Source organism: Triticum aestivum, chromosome 5B, assembly GCF_018294505.1.
Source record: "Triticum aestivum cultivar Chinese Spring chromosome 5B, IWGSC CS RefSeq v2.1, whole genome shotgun sequence".
NCBI classification, from domain to species: domain Eukaryota; kingdom Viridiplantae; phylum Streptophyta; class Magnoliopsida; order Poales; family Poaceae; genus Triticum; species Triticum aestivum.
In genome coordinates, this window is record NC_057807.1 from 322,379,979 (window position 1) to 322,397,375 (window position 17,397).

A 17,397-nucleotide genomic window follows, 5' to 3' on the forward strand; every position below is an offset into this window, starting at 1 on the left:
AAGGCCAAGCTCGAAGAGAAGAAGGTTGAGGTCGCAGCCGCTTCGGAGGATTCGAAGATGTTGACCTTGAAATGGACTAGTTGGATGACGATGCAAGGATGATCGTGCAAGCCGTCCGTCTTAGGATGTTGAAGTGCTTGAAGGAGCTGAAGTGCTTGAAGGAGCTGGAGACTGCGGAGAAGGGGGCGGACAAGAAGGAAGCGGATGGCGAGGAGGAGGCGGTGACGGAGTTTAGCATGAAGACTCGAATAGCCGGTCCAACAGGGCAAAAAGTTCATTTTCTTGCGGACTATCATACTTTTGTGATCATACATGTAAAAACTATGAACATTTGCCACTTTTTAGTTTCTTTTTGGTTGTGATCGAACACTATGTGCTGTTGAATTTCAAATTGACCAAACCTAAACAGACAATTGGATGGCCGACTCTCAGTTTAGAAATACGATTGGATGACCGGCTTTGCATCCATATACACAGGACCAGTCCACGGATGGATATCATGTCTGACCAGTCCGTGTATATGGATGCCCAAAACAGACATTATACACAGACTGGTCCGGACCAGTCCGTGGACGAATATCATGTCTGTTTTGGGCGTCAGCGTTAGGGCATCTCTAAGGCCTACAGGGAAGAAAGGCTTTGAGATGTGTGCAAGACATGTGTCATGTTATCACATGGGTCCAACTTGATGAGAAGATAGACTTGGTCTTATAGAATTTTCTTTTCCCATTTCAAAGAAGGGGGGAGGGTACTGAGCAAGAAATGCAAAGCAAATTACAAAGAAAGAACAACCTTCATGTTCATAAAGCATAGAAGAAAGAACCAGCTCATCACTGCTACGCACAAGCATTTACAATGCAGCCTTGATTATTTCCCTGTGGCACAAAAATGAACATCCGACTAAGAGTTCCATCACAGCCTCAGATTCTAAGAGAAACTCAACAATCATATGTACATTTTCAGTCCTAAACTCCCAATGAGGCGAGATGATGCTCGCAACACATTGGTATACGATCAGTCCTCACAAAGAGTACACCACCCCAGAAGAACACTAATTCCACAACATCTCGATGAACAAGAAATCGATCACGTATAAGCTATCTCTGCAAACACTTGGGCCAACTGCAACACCAAAACTTGATCCATGAGCGCATGGCCATTTGTGGTGTTAAATCCTTGCGTTATGATGGGCTCAATGGATCAACCGCAGTACTGATACGTAAACAAGATAAGGTGAATCCAGAGAACTCAGCTTCCCAGCTTGAAGGCATCCACGAAAAGGCCCAGACATACACCGGCTTTCCAGAAGTTCACCATTGAAATAAATGACTGAAATCGTCCAGGAGGCCTGGTGACCGGTTTTCTGTACATAAGCATGCCAATTCCTTCAATAGCAGCCACTACGACGCCAGCAACAAGAACATCCCAGTCACCAGTCTGCCCTAGGATTGTTGCCAGAGCATTGGCGGTGTAGAATCCAAGGAGCACAAGGAATATCTTTGTGGGAGAGTTGCTTCTGGCAGAGTTCAGCTTTTCAAGTAGTTGCCTTCCAGCAGCTTGGGCGAGTCGGCCAAGCCTTGTCCTGCCAAGAAAACCACTGTCCTGTTCAAAGTCTTCGCCATCGGCGTTAGGTGGTCCACCTGTCTCCAAGGCAAACACAGGCCTCCATCTTGAGTTTTTCATCTGGTAACTAAACAAAATAGATATATCAAATCATGGTTGCTAAGCTTCACAAAGCTAAGGCACTCCAAATTTCTAAGACTTGGAATACAGGCAATCTTGTACTCTTGTTTGTATCTAATTCTGCAGAAATTATCATGAAAAATTGGTACTTCCATCGTATTCATTTTCATGATATAAAATGATTTAACTAAACTTCGTCACACCGCTGGACTCCCAGTTCATCATCACGCCCCAACCCTGATTCCAATCTCTATGGTAGATAGTCTATCCTTTAAATTAGGAAGAAATCTTTTAGCTTCGTCCTCAAGCAATTAGAAATAAGATTGATGGTTACTTACATTGGATTGTTAGGTCGTCAATATAGAGAGGACCCCCTATGAGGAATAAAACAAGCAAGAATTAGAAGAACAGTTCTTCTTTCTTGCCTCCATACAAGCCAGTACACAACATAGCGTCAATATCACTAACTCACTAACATAAAACAAAGTGTGAGAAGACATTATAAATTTTAAACCATTAGTTGATAACTGTGGGTTGTCACTGCCATGTGATCTAAGCAGCGATGAACCCCAATATTCAAGCGTTAGACAAATGCAACTGAAGTTTCAATGACTGATCACAATTGAGTTTTAGCAACCAAGATTTATAGAGATTTGAGACTAAAGAAATATTTAGTTGCTATTTTCAAACACCAAAAGAGCAGGTTCCATCGGTAACTAAGTATATAATGGCTGTAAAATATGTTTACAAAAAAGAAGATATAGTTGTTAGAAAAACATTACCAACCAAAATATCACTTTCGTTTGCTGATTTTTGTAGCTTTTGAAGTAACTCGTCTCTGTGACTGGGCAGCAAAGGTTCATATTTTGACATTATGGTGGAGTTACAGTATTATAGAGTTTTGATGCGGCGATGTCTTAAATAGATTTGTTATAAAACATAACATTAGATTGTTAATGCGCGTGGAGTGGATCAAATTTCCAGTGCAGATATACCAGAAGTTTAAGCCGCAAAGGGGACAACACTGATAGAGGAAATGCACCTACATGGTGGGTTGACTCCGGTAGTGCATCCCCAGAAGTGAGAGGCAGGAACGGTCAATAGACAACAGAAAACAAGGAAATAAAAGCAAAGCAGATGTCATCATTCTTAGTTTTATATCAATAAAGTTAGGTTTATAAGCTGATGAGAAACTAAACAAGGTGATTAACTTTCTCTAACACACTATGTGAGCATAAAATCGCCTGCCATAGGTACGACGTACGACATTTCGACATTGGTGACTTGAGAGAACCAAGAAGGCGATACATGTCAAAAAGGTGCCAACGGAATGTTCACACTTGATACATGTCAAACATGGGTGTCACGCCACTGAGCAGAAATGTGTGTAGCAGAGGGGCAAAGATGAGGTTCAAATGGGTTAGTCTTAAGCCTATATATCGTCCTACTAATGTTGGATCAACATGCAAGTATTTTAGTGGTTAAAGTGGGTATATCATCAGGAGTCAGTGCAGTGAAGGAAACATTTTCTTCCCCCAAAAAAGCAACATGACCTTGCTTCTCATGCTCCATTCGATATGTTCATTATATTTTCTTTGTTCAAATATTGACGCATCCATTGTCATACAATTCATGAAGACTGGCACATTAGGTATATGACGGTGGAGAGTTGTAGGTAAGAAGGCAATCCTCAATCCTCTGCTACAGATAGAGACTTAAGCACGAAGTCAAAGTGGCAGTAAACAACAACCCAAATCTCCAAGTTTCTGCTAAATTGCAAATTTTTAACTGGTGCAGTCTGCCACAAACACACATTTCAAGCACTAGGAATCAATTTGGACTTGGTCTTGCAAGAATCAATAAGCTTATCACAACTAGGCAACAAACCAAATCACTGAATTAGCAATCATCAGTGTGGCGTAGATCAGCGGTATGGAGAGCTAACCTGATTGCTCCTCCGCTCGTCTTTGCAGCCCACAAGAAGCAGGTCCGGCGAAGGACATCGGGCCGCACCAGCGCAGAGCTGTGGCGGCCAACACCAAAGAAGAGGCCTCCTGCTGGGGATCGTGGCGCGCAGAGAGGTGCACCATGCCGCAGAAGCATGGTCTGGTGAGCGGATGCGCTCAGGCCGGAGCAGAGGAGAGCGGTAGAAGGGGAGGGATATGAGGAGTAAGAGTGCGACCGAGATGGCAGGGCGATGCTAGTTGCAGGGCTGACGGGCCCGGCGAGGACTGGAGCGACCCGGAGGATGTTGAGGGAGGGGACGGCAGACGAGATCAAGAGCGTACGAACAGCAGCACGTGGCTGAGACTATGAGCAGAGCATTGCCTGTGTACCATTAAAACTTCAGTCAAACTCCAAAATACCATTATAAACTTCAATGTTGCCAAAATGTATTTTGAAAGTTTCATAACCAAAATGTACTAACAGAAATTAACTGGAGAAGTTAAAAACCATTCTACCCTTACCTCTTCACACCAGGAGCTCCTCGTAGCTTCATCTCCTTCGAAACACACAACCAGTACAAATTTCAGCAGCATAAACGAGTAAATACGACTGAGCATCTATTTCTACACGAAATGTGTCATTCAAATCAACTCTGAAACTGATACAAGAAAGAACCGACTCCTACCGTATCAATCTAAGCGCCATGTATGAAGCAGCAGCTAGGATGTGCTGTTGGAGAGAACCAGCCGATGGTAGAAGAGGAGGAGCGACGAGAGATGGACAGCTCCTGCGTCTGGACGCCCGAGCAGAGGGACTGGGGGCGGGGTGGGGCGCCTGCTCACCCTGCTACGACGACGGGGAGCGCGCCGCCTCGTCTACCTGATGGATCCAATGGCGAGCCAAGCAGATGCGTCGAGTGGAAGTGGGGTGGCCCGCCGGCCGGAAGAAACGAGAGGGGCGGGCTGGAAGGCGGTGGCGCGCCGGCCGGAGAAGAGCAGGGGGGTGGAGTATGGTGGCTACGGGATGGGGAAAGGAGGAGATAGGGTTTGTGAGAAGGGTAATTTTGCGATTTTGAGAAAACTGGCATGTGTGTAGATTGTCGATTAACCGACCCAACTTTAGAAAACTGCGTCTTTTTAACTATTTTTATCTTTCCCTATATATATATATATATATATATATATATATATATATTATATATTATATATATATATATATCTTTCCCTACTAATAAAGCAGCTAATGCTTCTGGTTAAATGATTAAAGAATTCTTGGCAAAGTTTAGAGGCTAAGCTTGAAGTAGAAAAAGCATGGGAATTTGTGAAACATTGGAATGGAACTAAGAAAAGCAATAAAAATAAAATAAAAGGAGGCCTCAAATTAAATTATGAATATCATCATAGTTTTAAAAATGGTGTGAATTATTTAATGACGTGATGACATGATGTCATGATGCAATGCAAAAATAACATAGAGCAAACAATATAATAATAATGATAATGGAAAGAATCGGAGCAGAGCGCTGGGTGGGGTTGAGGTAAGAGGAAGAGCAAGATGGAGCATAGCGGTGTTGGGTGAAGAGGATGAGGAATGGCAATTTGTGGATAAGGGGGCGGAAAACTGAAAACGATACGAACATCATTCATAGGTGGATAAGGATTAGACAATGTTGTATTAATATATATACACGGGTTAGGGTACACACGGCAAACTCAAAAATGTGTTTTCATGTTCGACTTTATAAATTATCCTTTTGATTACACCTTTTCTGGTATATAAATTACTGCGACGTCCCTGATTTAATTTATTGGGTTAGGACATGTGGTATTTTTTTTCTCCCGTTGCAACGCACGGGCTCTTTTGCTAGTACTATAATAAAGCAAATAGTGTTTCTGGTCGTCCGTCATTAAAAGTGCCCTTGAAGTTGTAAATAATTACCCATCATGCCATTGGTAAGTGGAAAAAACGGTTCGGTTTACCCTTTTCTAAAATCCGCGACCTACTCAAGTTATTAAAGTGAAGCCCCTGTAATCAATAGCTTGCATGTGTGTGGCGCAGTGGTGTGAGGCTTGCCTGTTTACCTGGGAGACCCAGGTTCGAGTCCCCTTGCTCCCTTTTCCTCCTTTTATTTTTCTCTCCTATTAATGTTGGTAGGCGTAGGATATTACTACTCGCTCCAGCGTCACTTAGCAGATGGGCAGCACAATGTACCAGTTACTCTATTTTTTGGACATATTCATATATTTCAAAAAAAAATCATAACTTTCAAACCCTAACTCCAAATCTAACATGTTATGTATAGAAATCCCTTAAAAAGATGTGTAGATTTCAAATATGGTATTATATTAATCACTTTCAATGTCAAAAAAACTCATAACTTTCAAACCCTAACTTCAAATCTAGCATGTTATATATAGAAATCCCTTAAAAAGATGTGTAGATTTCAAATATGGTACTATATTAATGTTGGTAGGCGTAGGATATTACTACTCGCTCCAGCGTCACTTAGCAGATGGGCAGCACAATGTACCAGTTACTCTATTTTTTGGACATATTCATATATTTCAAAAAAATCATAACTTTCAAACCCTAACTCCAAATCTAACATGTTATGTATAGAAATCCCTTAAAAAGATGTGTAGATTTCAAATATGGTATTATATTAATCACTTTCAATGTCAAAAAAACTCATAACTTTCAAACCCTAACTTCAAATCTAGCATGTTATATATAGAAATCCCTTAAAAAGATGTGTAGATTTCAAATATGGTACTATATTAATCACTTTCAAATCCTAACGCCAAATCTAACATGTTATATATGGAAATCCCTTTAAAAAGATGTGTAGATTTCAAATATGCTATTATATTAATCATCATTCCTAAAATTCCATTTATGATGCAACCTTTATTAATATCTTCTTTATATGGGGTATTTTGAAAATCCCGGCTTAACGTTGATATTTCTGTAGTCTAATAAATTGGAAACATGTTGAATACATTTCACAAATAATACAACCTTATGAACTTACACCACTTATCATGTTGTTTCTCGTGGGGCATTGTGAAAGATTTGAAGGGATTCGCCGATGCTCTCAGGTGTGCGTATGAGGGATGATTTTTTTCCGTTGCAACACACTGGGAATAATGCCTTTCCATGGAATCTCAAGCATGCATGGTTAAAAAAGAAATTCCGAATCATACACCTGATTTCATGAAAATTATTGTGACCTCTTCAAATAGAAAATTCGTTTTAGTGTGGTATGTGCAAATCTGTTTATTATGTTTCCTTCTATATGAAAGAAAATTGAGTTGTACTTTAGACTTTATAGGTCTTCGTGCATGTAAGTTTAGAAGAAATTTGGTAACGAAAATCAGTAATGGGCATCTGGTAACTTACCAATTAAACCTTAATTTCTTATATATGTACATACATGTACGATCCTCATGATTTAGGCTCTCAATGATAAATCAAATGATGAAGGTAATGACTCATTATACTACAAATTAACTAGGAAGGTAATTTAGATATTTAAATTAATCAATTCTTTCAGGATTGAAGTGTAGCATCTCATACATGCATTTTAAGATCATTGGTAAAATATACATTACATGGCTGATGCAACAGAATGTTATCTTGGGTCATTGGGCTAGGGAGGTGTGTTTTGATTCTCCCGGTGCAACGCACGGGCATATTTACTAGTTAAATATAAAGTTCATTTATCGAGAGACGTAAAACCTTGAATTTGAGTACTCCCAACGTTTCAGCTTACAAGTCATCCATGTATATCTAGGTTATTAACGACACTAGAGGGGGAATTATATTAGCCTGGAAATCCGCTAAGCTACGGCTCTCTAACATTCAGAAGGATGAGTTCATGATTTCTGCTCGCGTGCTCTCACTAGAGGATGGTAAAGTATGGATGGTGTCATCGGTGTATGGGCCACAAGGCCAGGATGATAAATTGCGTTTTCTAGAACAACTAGCGCTTTTTGGTGAGCAAGTGCACATGCCTTGAATTATAACTGGGGATTTTAACTTGACATGCTCGGAGTTGGAGCGCAGCTCAGGAAGAGGTAACAAGAGACTCATGTCCAAATTTAGACACTCTATCAACAAGCTGGGACTGCATGATATGCCAATGATGGGTAGGCGGTACACTTGATGCAATCAACAAGAACAACCAATAATGGCCAGGCTGGACAGAGTGCTTTTCAATAATGCTTGGGAAGATTTGCTCCCCATCAGTGATCTTATCCCGCTTAGTTCTAATATCTCGGATCACATGCCACTGCTGCTCTCTTGTTCGACAGCTAGGCCACGGGCTGGCCGTTTCCGGTTTGAGAACTTCTGGTGCAAGCTTCCTGGGTTCATGGAGGTTGTTAGGGAAGCATGGGGACAGGAGACCCCGGGTCGCGACCCGATGAAGATTTTTAAAATCAAGTTGCAACGCACGGCAAAAGCCTTAAGGGGTTGGGGTCAAAGGAACCTGAGCCAGCTAAATCTTTAGTTCCTGATCGCAAGTGAGGTCATTTTGAGACTCGATGCGGCGCAAGAGGCCAGGCCGTTGTCGAGGGAAGAGCATAATCTGAAAGTTTTTCTCAAGGGTAAATGTCTAGCATTTGCTTCTCTGGAGAGGGTGCGCTTGAGGCAGCGGGCAAGGGTGTGTGACCTGAAGGAGGGGGATGCAAACTCCAAATACTTCCAGATGAAAGCTAACGGGAGACGCAGAAAACACTTGATTCCTTACCTCAGGGCAGGCAACCTGACGGTCACGGATAACGAAGACAAACTGAATATGGCAACCCAGTTCTTCAGTAATCTGATGGGCACCACAGATCGCAGAGGCCGCACCATTAGCCTTGAGGATCTCAACTTGGGGCGTTTGTCGCCTGCTATGGCCAATAGCCTCGAAGCCCCATTCACGGAGGAAGAGGTTAAGAAGGTCATCATGGACATGCCCTCGGATAGGGCGCCGGGGCCGGATGGGTTCTCGGGGTTATTCTTCAAGGTGTGCTGGGAAATCATAGCACCTGATCTCATGGCAGTTATGAGAGCTCTGTGTGATGGTTGTTTCTATTCCTTTGGTGATCTCAATTCCTCCATTATCACTCTGCTGCCAAAGAAATCAGACTCCCTGGAGGTTAGGGATTTCATGCCCATTAATCTCATTCATGGGGTGGCAAAGATTTTTGCCAAGGTGCTAGCTGTTCATGTCGCCCCCCTCCTGCCCACTTTAATATCACAAGCCCAGACTGCTTTTGTATGCAAACGCAATATGCACGAGAACTTCAAATTTGTGCGCAATGCGGCCAGATGGCTCCATCAGAAACGCAAGCAAGCCATACTTTTGAAAATTGACATTTCAAAGCTTTTGATACACTGTCTTGGGAATTCCTTCTTGAAGTGCTGACGAAGAGAGGGTTCGGCAGAAGGTGGTGTTCTTGGATTTGTGGATTGTTGTCTACTGCATCATCCTCTGTTTTGATTAATGGTGAATTAGGCCAACCATTTTCTCTAGGTCAAGGAGTCAGGCAAGGCGATTCACTTTCGCCTACTTTGTTCATCCTTGCCATGGATCCTCTTCATAGCATGCTGCAGTGGGCGGTTCATCATAAGTTACTCTCTGATTTTGGATGCAATTCCAAGATGCCGAGGGCTTCCATCTTCGCAGATGATGCTATATTGTTTTTCAGGCCGGTGCATGCCGACTTACAGACCATATCTAGTATTCTGAAGCTCCTTGGTGAAGCCGCGGGTCTGAGGATTAACATGTATAAGAGTACTGTCACAACCATCCGTTGCGACAAAGGGGTTGCGACAGCTGTGGAGGAGCATTTCCAGTGCAGGAGGTAACAATTCCCTATCCAATATTTGGGCCTACCCCTCTCCATCTTCCGATTGCGACGCCAAGATCTCCTCCCACTCATCGATAAGTTCTCAGGAAAATTGAAAGGATGGAAGCCAAAGATGCTTGTTGCTGCAGGCCGTCTAACTCTCACTCGCTCGGTCCTCATGGCCCTGCCCTTACACTGGATGGCTGTACTCCCTTTGCCGGCTTGGGTCATCAAGATCATTAATAGGCGTTGCCGTGGATTTATTTGGAAGGGTGAACAGGAGATCAATGGTGGTCATTGTCTACTGCCTTGGTCCAGAGTTTGCTTACATTTGGAGATGGGAGGGCTCGGTATTATCAACCTCAAGTGGTTCGGCATGGCACTACGTTGCAAATGGCCTTGGTTAAGATGGGACACTGAGGAGAGACCATGGATGTTGTTCCCTGATGATAATGAGAATGACGTGGAACCCATTTTCAGAACAGCTTGTCGCATTAGCCTAGGTAATGGCGAGAGAGCGAAGTTCTGGACGGACAACTGGCTCCCAGATGGAAAGTCGATTGCTACCTTGGCACCAGCTCTGTTCTCTTTTGTTAAGAACAAGGACAAATCAGTGAGAGATGCTTTGCATGGCCGGGCCTGGGTTAGAGACATCTCAGGAGGTTTGACACTGACTGCTTTGGTCCAATACCTGAGGATATGGGAGATTGTTCAGTCTACAACACTCATTTCTGGAACTAGGGACCAACCGATCTGGAAGCTCACCAAGGACCACCAGTTCTCCGTTAAGAGTGTATATCAGTTGTTCTACCTCGCGAACATCCGGTTTGCTTGCCAAAAGCTGATCTGGAAATCCAAAGCACCGCCGTGGTGCAAGTTTTTTATGTGGCTTGCTGTACACAGAAGATGTCTGACGGTGGATAATTTGGAAAAAAGAAACTGGCCATCTAATGGCATTTGCCCTTTGTGCTCTTCTGCGCCTGAAACATGCTCACACCTATTTGTGCACTGTCAGTTTACCAGACTAGTCTAGCTGCGGTTCAGGACATGGACTAGGGCTGATTTCTTGATTCCAGAAGTCAATTTTGGTACAACTGAAGACTGGTGGCTGAAGGCGAGGGAGGGAATCCCGAAACCAGTGAGGAAGAACTTTGATCAATTGTCATTCTTGTACACTGGAGGATCTGGAAGGAAAGGAACGCGAGGATATTTAATAATGTGAGCTGCACAGTAGACAAAGTTCGGGACTTGGTAATTGAAGATATCGGCATTTGGAGATCCACGGGCTGTATCAGCGACCTGACGGCCTGAACTGGCTTGCCTGCATTCTTTGCTTGCAGCTTATTTTCTCACTATGGGTACCGTGCTGTAATGTGGTGTAACAGCTCTAGTTCTCCTAGACCGTTACCGTCATGTACTATCTCTGTTTTCTCTATCTAATAAAATTCGGCCACTGGCCCTTCGAATTTTATCACCCTAATATAAACTATATAACATAAAAATTATGCCGTTTGAAAATAGAACATCTAAAGTTTATATTGGTATATTTTTTTAATATATGACTTGTATTAGGTTTGTCAAATCGACAACTTAGGGGTATGCACACGCCCTGCAAACTGAGAGAGAGGGAGTATAAATAATACTCCATCAGGTTTTTTGCGGGAAACTGTCGAACTATTCATCTCTAATCATGGCAGTACAACGAACACCAGAAATAATAAAAATTGCATCTAGATTCATAGACCGCCTAGCAACGATTACGAGCACTGAAGCGAGTGAAGGCACGCCGCCGCCATCACCCCTCCCTCCTCGAACTGGGCACAACTTGTTGTAGTAGATAGTCGGAAAGTCGTTGTGCTAAGGCCTCATAGGACCAACGCACCAGAACAGCAACCGCTGCCAAAGAAGAGAAGATTAGATCGGAAGGATCCAACCTGAAGACACATGCACAAAGACGAACAAAGACCGGATCCGAGCGGATCTACCAAAGACAAACACCAACCGAATCCCACGAGATCCGCCAGAGACATACCTCCACACGCCATCCGACGATGTTAGACACACCATCGGGACGGGGGCTAGGCGGGGAGAAACTTATTCCATCTTCAAGAAGCCACCATTGTCTTGTCTTCTTGAGCAGAATAGAAACCCTAACAAAACTTGAAGAAGCACCTGAAAACGAAGCCCTCCCGTCGGCAAGGATTGGGATCCACTGCGCACCCTAGCCCTAAGATCACAGAAGACGTGGGAAATTGGCGCCGCCGCCGACGGGAGGCAGAAATCCTAGCCGCCTTTCTTAGAGGAGAGGGAAGAAAGATACGCTCACGTACTCCCTCAGTTAATAAATATAAGATGTTTTGATATTTCAATAGAGACCAAAAGTGCAAAATACAGTAAACATGTCAATATACATTCGGTCAGGAAAAAAACTGAGAGAGTTACTCAGATGTCCAAATGTTCTGAAATTTGGAGCAGGCCTCACACACCAAATTATCTACCATGCAAAGAAAATTGATTTTTTTTGAAACTTTTTAGTATTTGTTTTGAGTTTTCTTTCAACGCAGGTGCAGATGGGTCTGGGCATCGAATCGCTACTCTCATGTGTCTATAATATTTTGTTAATTAGGATATCAGGCATTGCTCACAGTTGGACATGCATTTTCTTTCCTACTCAAACCATGAACTGAATTTTTATTTGAAAGTTAATGATACCTATGGTTTATCAATACAAAAATATTTTCAACATTTAATAACTTGGGTTGAGGTTTTGTAGCATGAAAGGACTGCAAGAGCAGGGAGCACCTAATTATTATTTCCTCCGTTTTTAAATATAAGCCTTTTTAGATATTCCAATGTTTACTGCATATAGATCTTTATAGACGTATTTTAGACTGTAGATTTACTCACTTTTTCTCCATTGTAATACTCCATTCGTTTATAAATATAAGCCCTTTTAAATATTTCACTGCGGAGTACATATAAATATATATATATATATAGACATATTTTAGAGTGTACATTCATTAATTTTACTTTGTAAGAAGTCCGTAGTGAAATCTCTATAAAAAGACTTTTTTTTAGGTAAAGCATAGCTTTATTGCTTACGTGTGCTTGGGTAAGTCACCCATAACACAACCGGCCACAGTGGGCGGTACATATCAGACTCCCAGTACATACTATCAGAATTTAAACACCCATACCCAATTTTTGCTAGTTCATGAGCTACATAGTTAGCTTCTCGGCGACACACTTTGACTTCACTCCGTGAGAACCACATCTTCATTTGAAGTTTCAGCTCCTCGGTGATGGGTGCATACGGCGACGAGTCAGCTCAAGCAAAATCAAGGGCTTCCGCCAACAGTTGGGAGTCTGTTTCAAACATTACACGCAGCATGCCAAGATCAGATGTAGTGGCTACAACATGCCAAGATCAAGACCCGGACTTGTATCCGGCTTGTAGTACAAGATAGGCTAGTCCTACTAGGACTCCACATGTAACCCGCCCTCTAACTTATATAAGAAGGGGCAGGGCTCCCCAAGAAGGGGGAGAAAAACAAGAAACAATATTTAGGGCTAGACACAAAGGGGGAGCCGGCTTACGTTAAATTTGGATGTAACTTTTCGAGTAGATGATTTTTCATATAAAAAACTTTTTCATCCGAGTTAGTATGCAAAAGTTATGCCCATTTTTACAAATTTCAGAGAGATTTTGCAAATAAAGTCAAAATTCACATTTGCAAATTTTCCCAACAACTAGACCACATATCACATGAGAAACTTATTTTCTTTTATTTTTTTAACATTTCCATTATTTTCTTTTATTTTTTTTAAAACTGAAAAGGCGATCCGGGGGGGGGGGGGGGGTAGAGTTTGAAAATGGGACCTTTAGTACCGGTTCGTGGCACGAACCGGGACTAAAGGTCTCAACCCCATTAGTTCCGGTTCGTGCCACAAACCGCGACTAAAAGGGGGGGCCTTTAGTCGCGGTTGGCCTGGCCAACCGCGACTAAAGGCCTTTGGGCACCTTTAGTCGCGGTTGGCCTGGCCAACCGCGACTAAAGCCCGCGAGCGCCCTGGGCCCAGGCATTTGGTCGCGGTTCATCTGCCGAACCGCGACTAAAGACTTCATTAGTCGCGGTTCCTACAGTTTCGCGACTAATGGGGCTGGACGGAAGCCTCTTTTTCTACTAGTGCATCAGACTCCCAGTACATACTATCAGAATTTAAACACCCATACCCAATTTTTGCTAGTTCATGAGCTACATAGTTAGCTTCTCGGCGACACACTTTGACTTCACTCCGTGAGAACCACATCTTCATTTGAAGTTTCAGCTCCTCGGTGATGGGTGCATACGGCGACGAGTCAGCTCAAGCAAAATCAAGGGCTTCCGCCAACAGTTGGGAGTCTGTTTCAAACATTACACGCAGCATGCCAAGATCAGATGTAGTGGCTACAACATGCTCCATTGCATTTAGTTCAGCCCCAAAGGCATCAGAAATGGTGTTGTCTCGCCCTGCGCCAGCAAGCAGTAGGTGCCCCTGACTATTGCAAACAGCAACGCCCCACCCTGCATGATCTCCACCCAGTGTGTAGGCTCCATCCACATTGACCTTAATCATATCCCCAGGTGGCGCTGCCCAGCGTGCATCATTCCCGACCTTCACTTCCTTCCTGAAGATTTCAGCATATTCAAGGCTATAGCTTCTCGTTCGTCTTGCTATCTCGTCCGTTGTTACTGGAAGCTCACCTTCTCTCAGCTTGTTCCGATTATGCCACCATTGCCACCAAAAAGTTAGTATCTCAATTCTCCTTTGCTCGGGTATGGCCCATGTCAAATCTAGCACCTCATGTACTGATTGGGCCTCCTGACAACACATCCGGACAGCTTCCAGATCAAGCAATCTCCACACCTCCTTTACTGTTTTACATTTGACAAATAAATGAGCACCGTCCTCATCCACTCGTCCACAGAACAGACACTTGGTGCTTTTCAGTTTGACACCCTGGTGCTCCAGATTTGTTCGTAGCGCAAGGGAGTTATGTTTCAGGCACCACACAAACATCTTGATGTTTTGTGGGCAAGGCAACGACCAGATTTGCTTCCATGATTGGTCAGAGCAGTGGTTGAGGTTCCCGGCTTCCATGGTACTGCTGCCCGCATTGTCGCCTCTCCGCTCTTTCTCAAGCTGCACATGAAGCTTGTATGCATTCCTAACTGAATGTTCTCCTTTCCCATCAAAATGCCAGGCAGTAAAGTCCTCCACCCCTTCCCTCAGTGGAATTTGGAGTATGTGCCTTGCATCTTCAGGCCAGAAAATGTCCCGAACCAGGGCTTCATCCCACCTTCCTATAACTGGGCTGATTAGCTCGCTGACCTGCGTTAAAAGCATGTTCCTCGCGGAGTGATCACTCTCCTTGACCAAGCTCTCGGAATCCAAGGGTCCATCCATATCTTTACTTGTGTGCCATCCCCAATGCGCCAGATATATCCCTGCTTAATCAGATCTGCATCATGCAGCAAACTCCTCCAGGTATATGAGATGCCATCTCTTGGTTCAGCCTCTAGAATGTGGCAGCTAGGAAAATACTTCGCCTTAAGAATGCGTGCACACAGGCTCTCCGAATATTGTATGAGCCGCCAAACCTGCCTAGACAGCATGGCCACGTTGAAGCTGTACATGTCTCTAAACCCTAATCCGCCCATGCTCTTTGGTTTCGTCAATTTGTCCCAGCTCAACCAATGGATGGAGTTCTGCTTGTCTTGCTGGCTCCACCAATACTTTGCGATCATGGCACTCACTTCCCCACATAAGGTTTTTGTTAGGTAAAAACACGACATGGCATACGTCGGGATCGCCTGCGCCACCGCCTTGACAAGAGTTTCCTTCTATGATTTGGCCAGTAACCGTTCTAACCACCCTTGCATTCGCTCCCAGATTTTGTCCTTGACATAAGCAAACGCTTTCTTCTTCGACCGACCAACATACACAGGCAAGCCTAGGTATTTCTCATTCCACGACTCACTTGAGATTGATAAGGCTTCCTTTACTACCCCACGCGCTTGCTGGGTCGTACCTGGGCTGAACATGAGAGCCGACTTCTCCACATTAATACTCTGTCCCGAGCAGTTTTCATAAAGAGCTAGAACCTCATGCAGTGCTTGGGCCTCCTCCCCCTGGCCTTAAGAAGTAGAACTGAGTCATCGGCAAATAGTAGGTGTGACACAGCAGGAGCTCCTGGACAAACTCTTATTTCGCTGATTGTACCATTCCTCTCGGCATCATGCAACAGAGCAGACAGTCCCGCAGCACAGATGACAAACAAGTATGGTGACAGAGGGTCACCTTGGCGCAAACCTCGGGTTGGGATAAACTGGTTCGTCAAGGTGCCATTTATTCTTATTTGATATCTTACAGAGGACACACACTTCATCACCAGGTCAACCCATTGCCTACTGAACCATAGCTTGCACAACATTGCCTCGAGAAAATTCCACTCGACCCTGTCATATGCTTTGCTCATGTCTGCCTTGACCGCCATAACTCCATCTTTTCCCCTCCTTTTGTTCATGAGGTAATGAGAAATCTCGTATGCCACTAGGACATTGTCAGTGATCAATCTGCCAGGAACAAATGCGCTTTGACTCTCCGAGATAAGCTCTGGCAGCACCAACTTTAGCCGGTTTGCGATGACCTTCGACACTAATTTGTATAGCACATTACACAAGCTGATAGGCTGGAGGTCCTTGATTCTTGTCGGGTTTTTAACTTTTGGAATAAGCACCACAAGCGTGTCATTCCACCCCTCCGGAATGGGACCCCCATTTAGAACGCCCAGTACCTCCTCAACAACTTGATCCCCCATGAAGTGCCAACATTTCTTGTAGATAATAGAAGGCATGCCATCAGGCCCTGGTGCCTTAAGGTCTCCGATATGGTCAAGGGCTGCTTTAACCTCTTCTCTTGTGAATTCAGCTGCCAAACTAGCTTGCATTTGTGGAGTGACTTTAGGAACCACTTTGGCAATGAGCTCATGGGTGCGGTCACCCATAGAAGAGGTGAACAAATCCTGAAAAAATGAACAAACATAGTTAGAAAGCTCCTCTCCCTCCTCTACTACAGACCCATCCTCCCTTCTCAACCCCTTGATAGTATATGTTCTCCGTCGAGCCGAGGCTTTAGCCATAAGATATCGAGTACTTCTATCTCCCTTCCTCAGCCACCACACATGAGATCTCTGCTTGTACTTCGTATACTTCTTCTCCTCCAACCTCTCTATCTGACACCTCAACTCCTCCTCTTTTCTAATCTTCTCTTCGGACACCCCTTCCCTCATACACCTCTCCAAGTCATCTTTAGCTTTCTTAAGTCTTCCTTCGAGCTCCCCTAGAACCTCCTTATCCCATTTGCCGAGTTTACCAGCCACAAAGCGTAAAGATCCTGGCACATCCTCCCCTCCTCGGTTTTTACTCTCCTCCCAAGCCTCCTGGATCAACTCATGGCACCCTTCCTCCTGAAACCAACGGGCCTCAAATCTGAACCCCTTATCTCCTCCTCGCCGCGTTCGTTGCTCTCCCTCTGTCCAAACAATTACAGGCATATGATCAGAGTGCCGAGGCGCACCATTCACGACCCGGAATCCGGGGTACAAGTCACACCATTTCTTGTTAGCCGTAGCTCTGTCGAGTCGCTCGTAGATATACGAGTTTAATGTCTTCCCATGATTTCTCCACGTAAACATGTCTCCTTCAAACCCGATATAAAAAGACTTATATTTAGGAACAGATGGATTATTATTTTGTGAAAAAGGAATCACCTAATATGCCCGTGTGTGTAATGGGTTGCGTAGTGTTACTTTGTACTGGCACAAAGTTAAATTAAAGTATCACGGTGTAGTTTTCCCTAAGTTTAAAACCTAGCAATTTGTACT

At 43.9% G+C, this 17,397-nt stretch overlaps 1 protein-coding gene across 1 annotated transcript; it reads right to left on the reverse strand.

Annotated features, from left to right (window-relative positions):
• Nucleotides 1–799: 799 nt before the first annotated feature.
• On the reverse strand, nucleotides 800–4,697 carry LOC123111634 (ycf20-like protein). The gene is made up of 4 exons (XM_044532460.1): nucleotides 4,316–4,697; nucleotides 4,152–4,186; nucleotides 3,629–4,011; nucleotides 800–1,690 (listed from the first exon to the last, which is right to left on the reverse strand). The coding sequence occupies exons 3-4, from the start codon at nucleotides 3,784–3,786 to the stop codon at nucleotides 1,249–1,251; spliced, it is 600 nt and encodes a 199-aa protein (XP_044388395.1). The 5' UTR covers nucleotides 3,787–4,011; nucleotides 4,152–4,186; nucleotides 4,316–4,697; the 3' UTR covers nucleotides 800–1,248.
• Nucleotides 4,698–17,397: the final 12,700 nt, after the last annotated feature.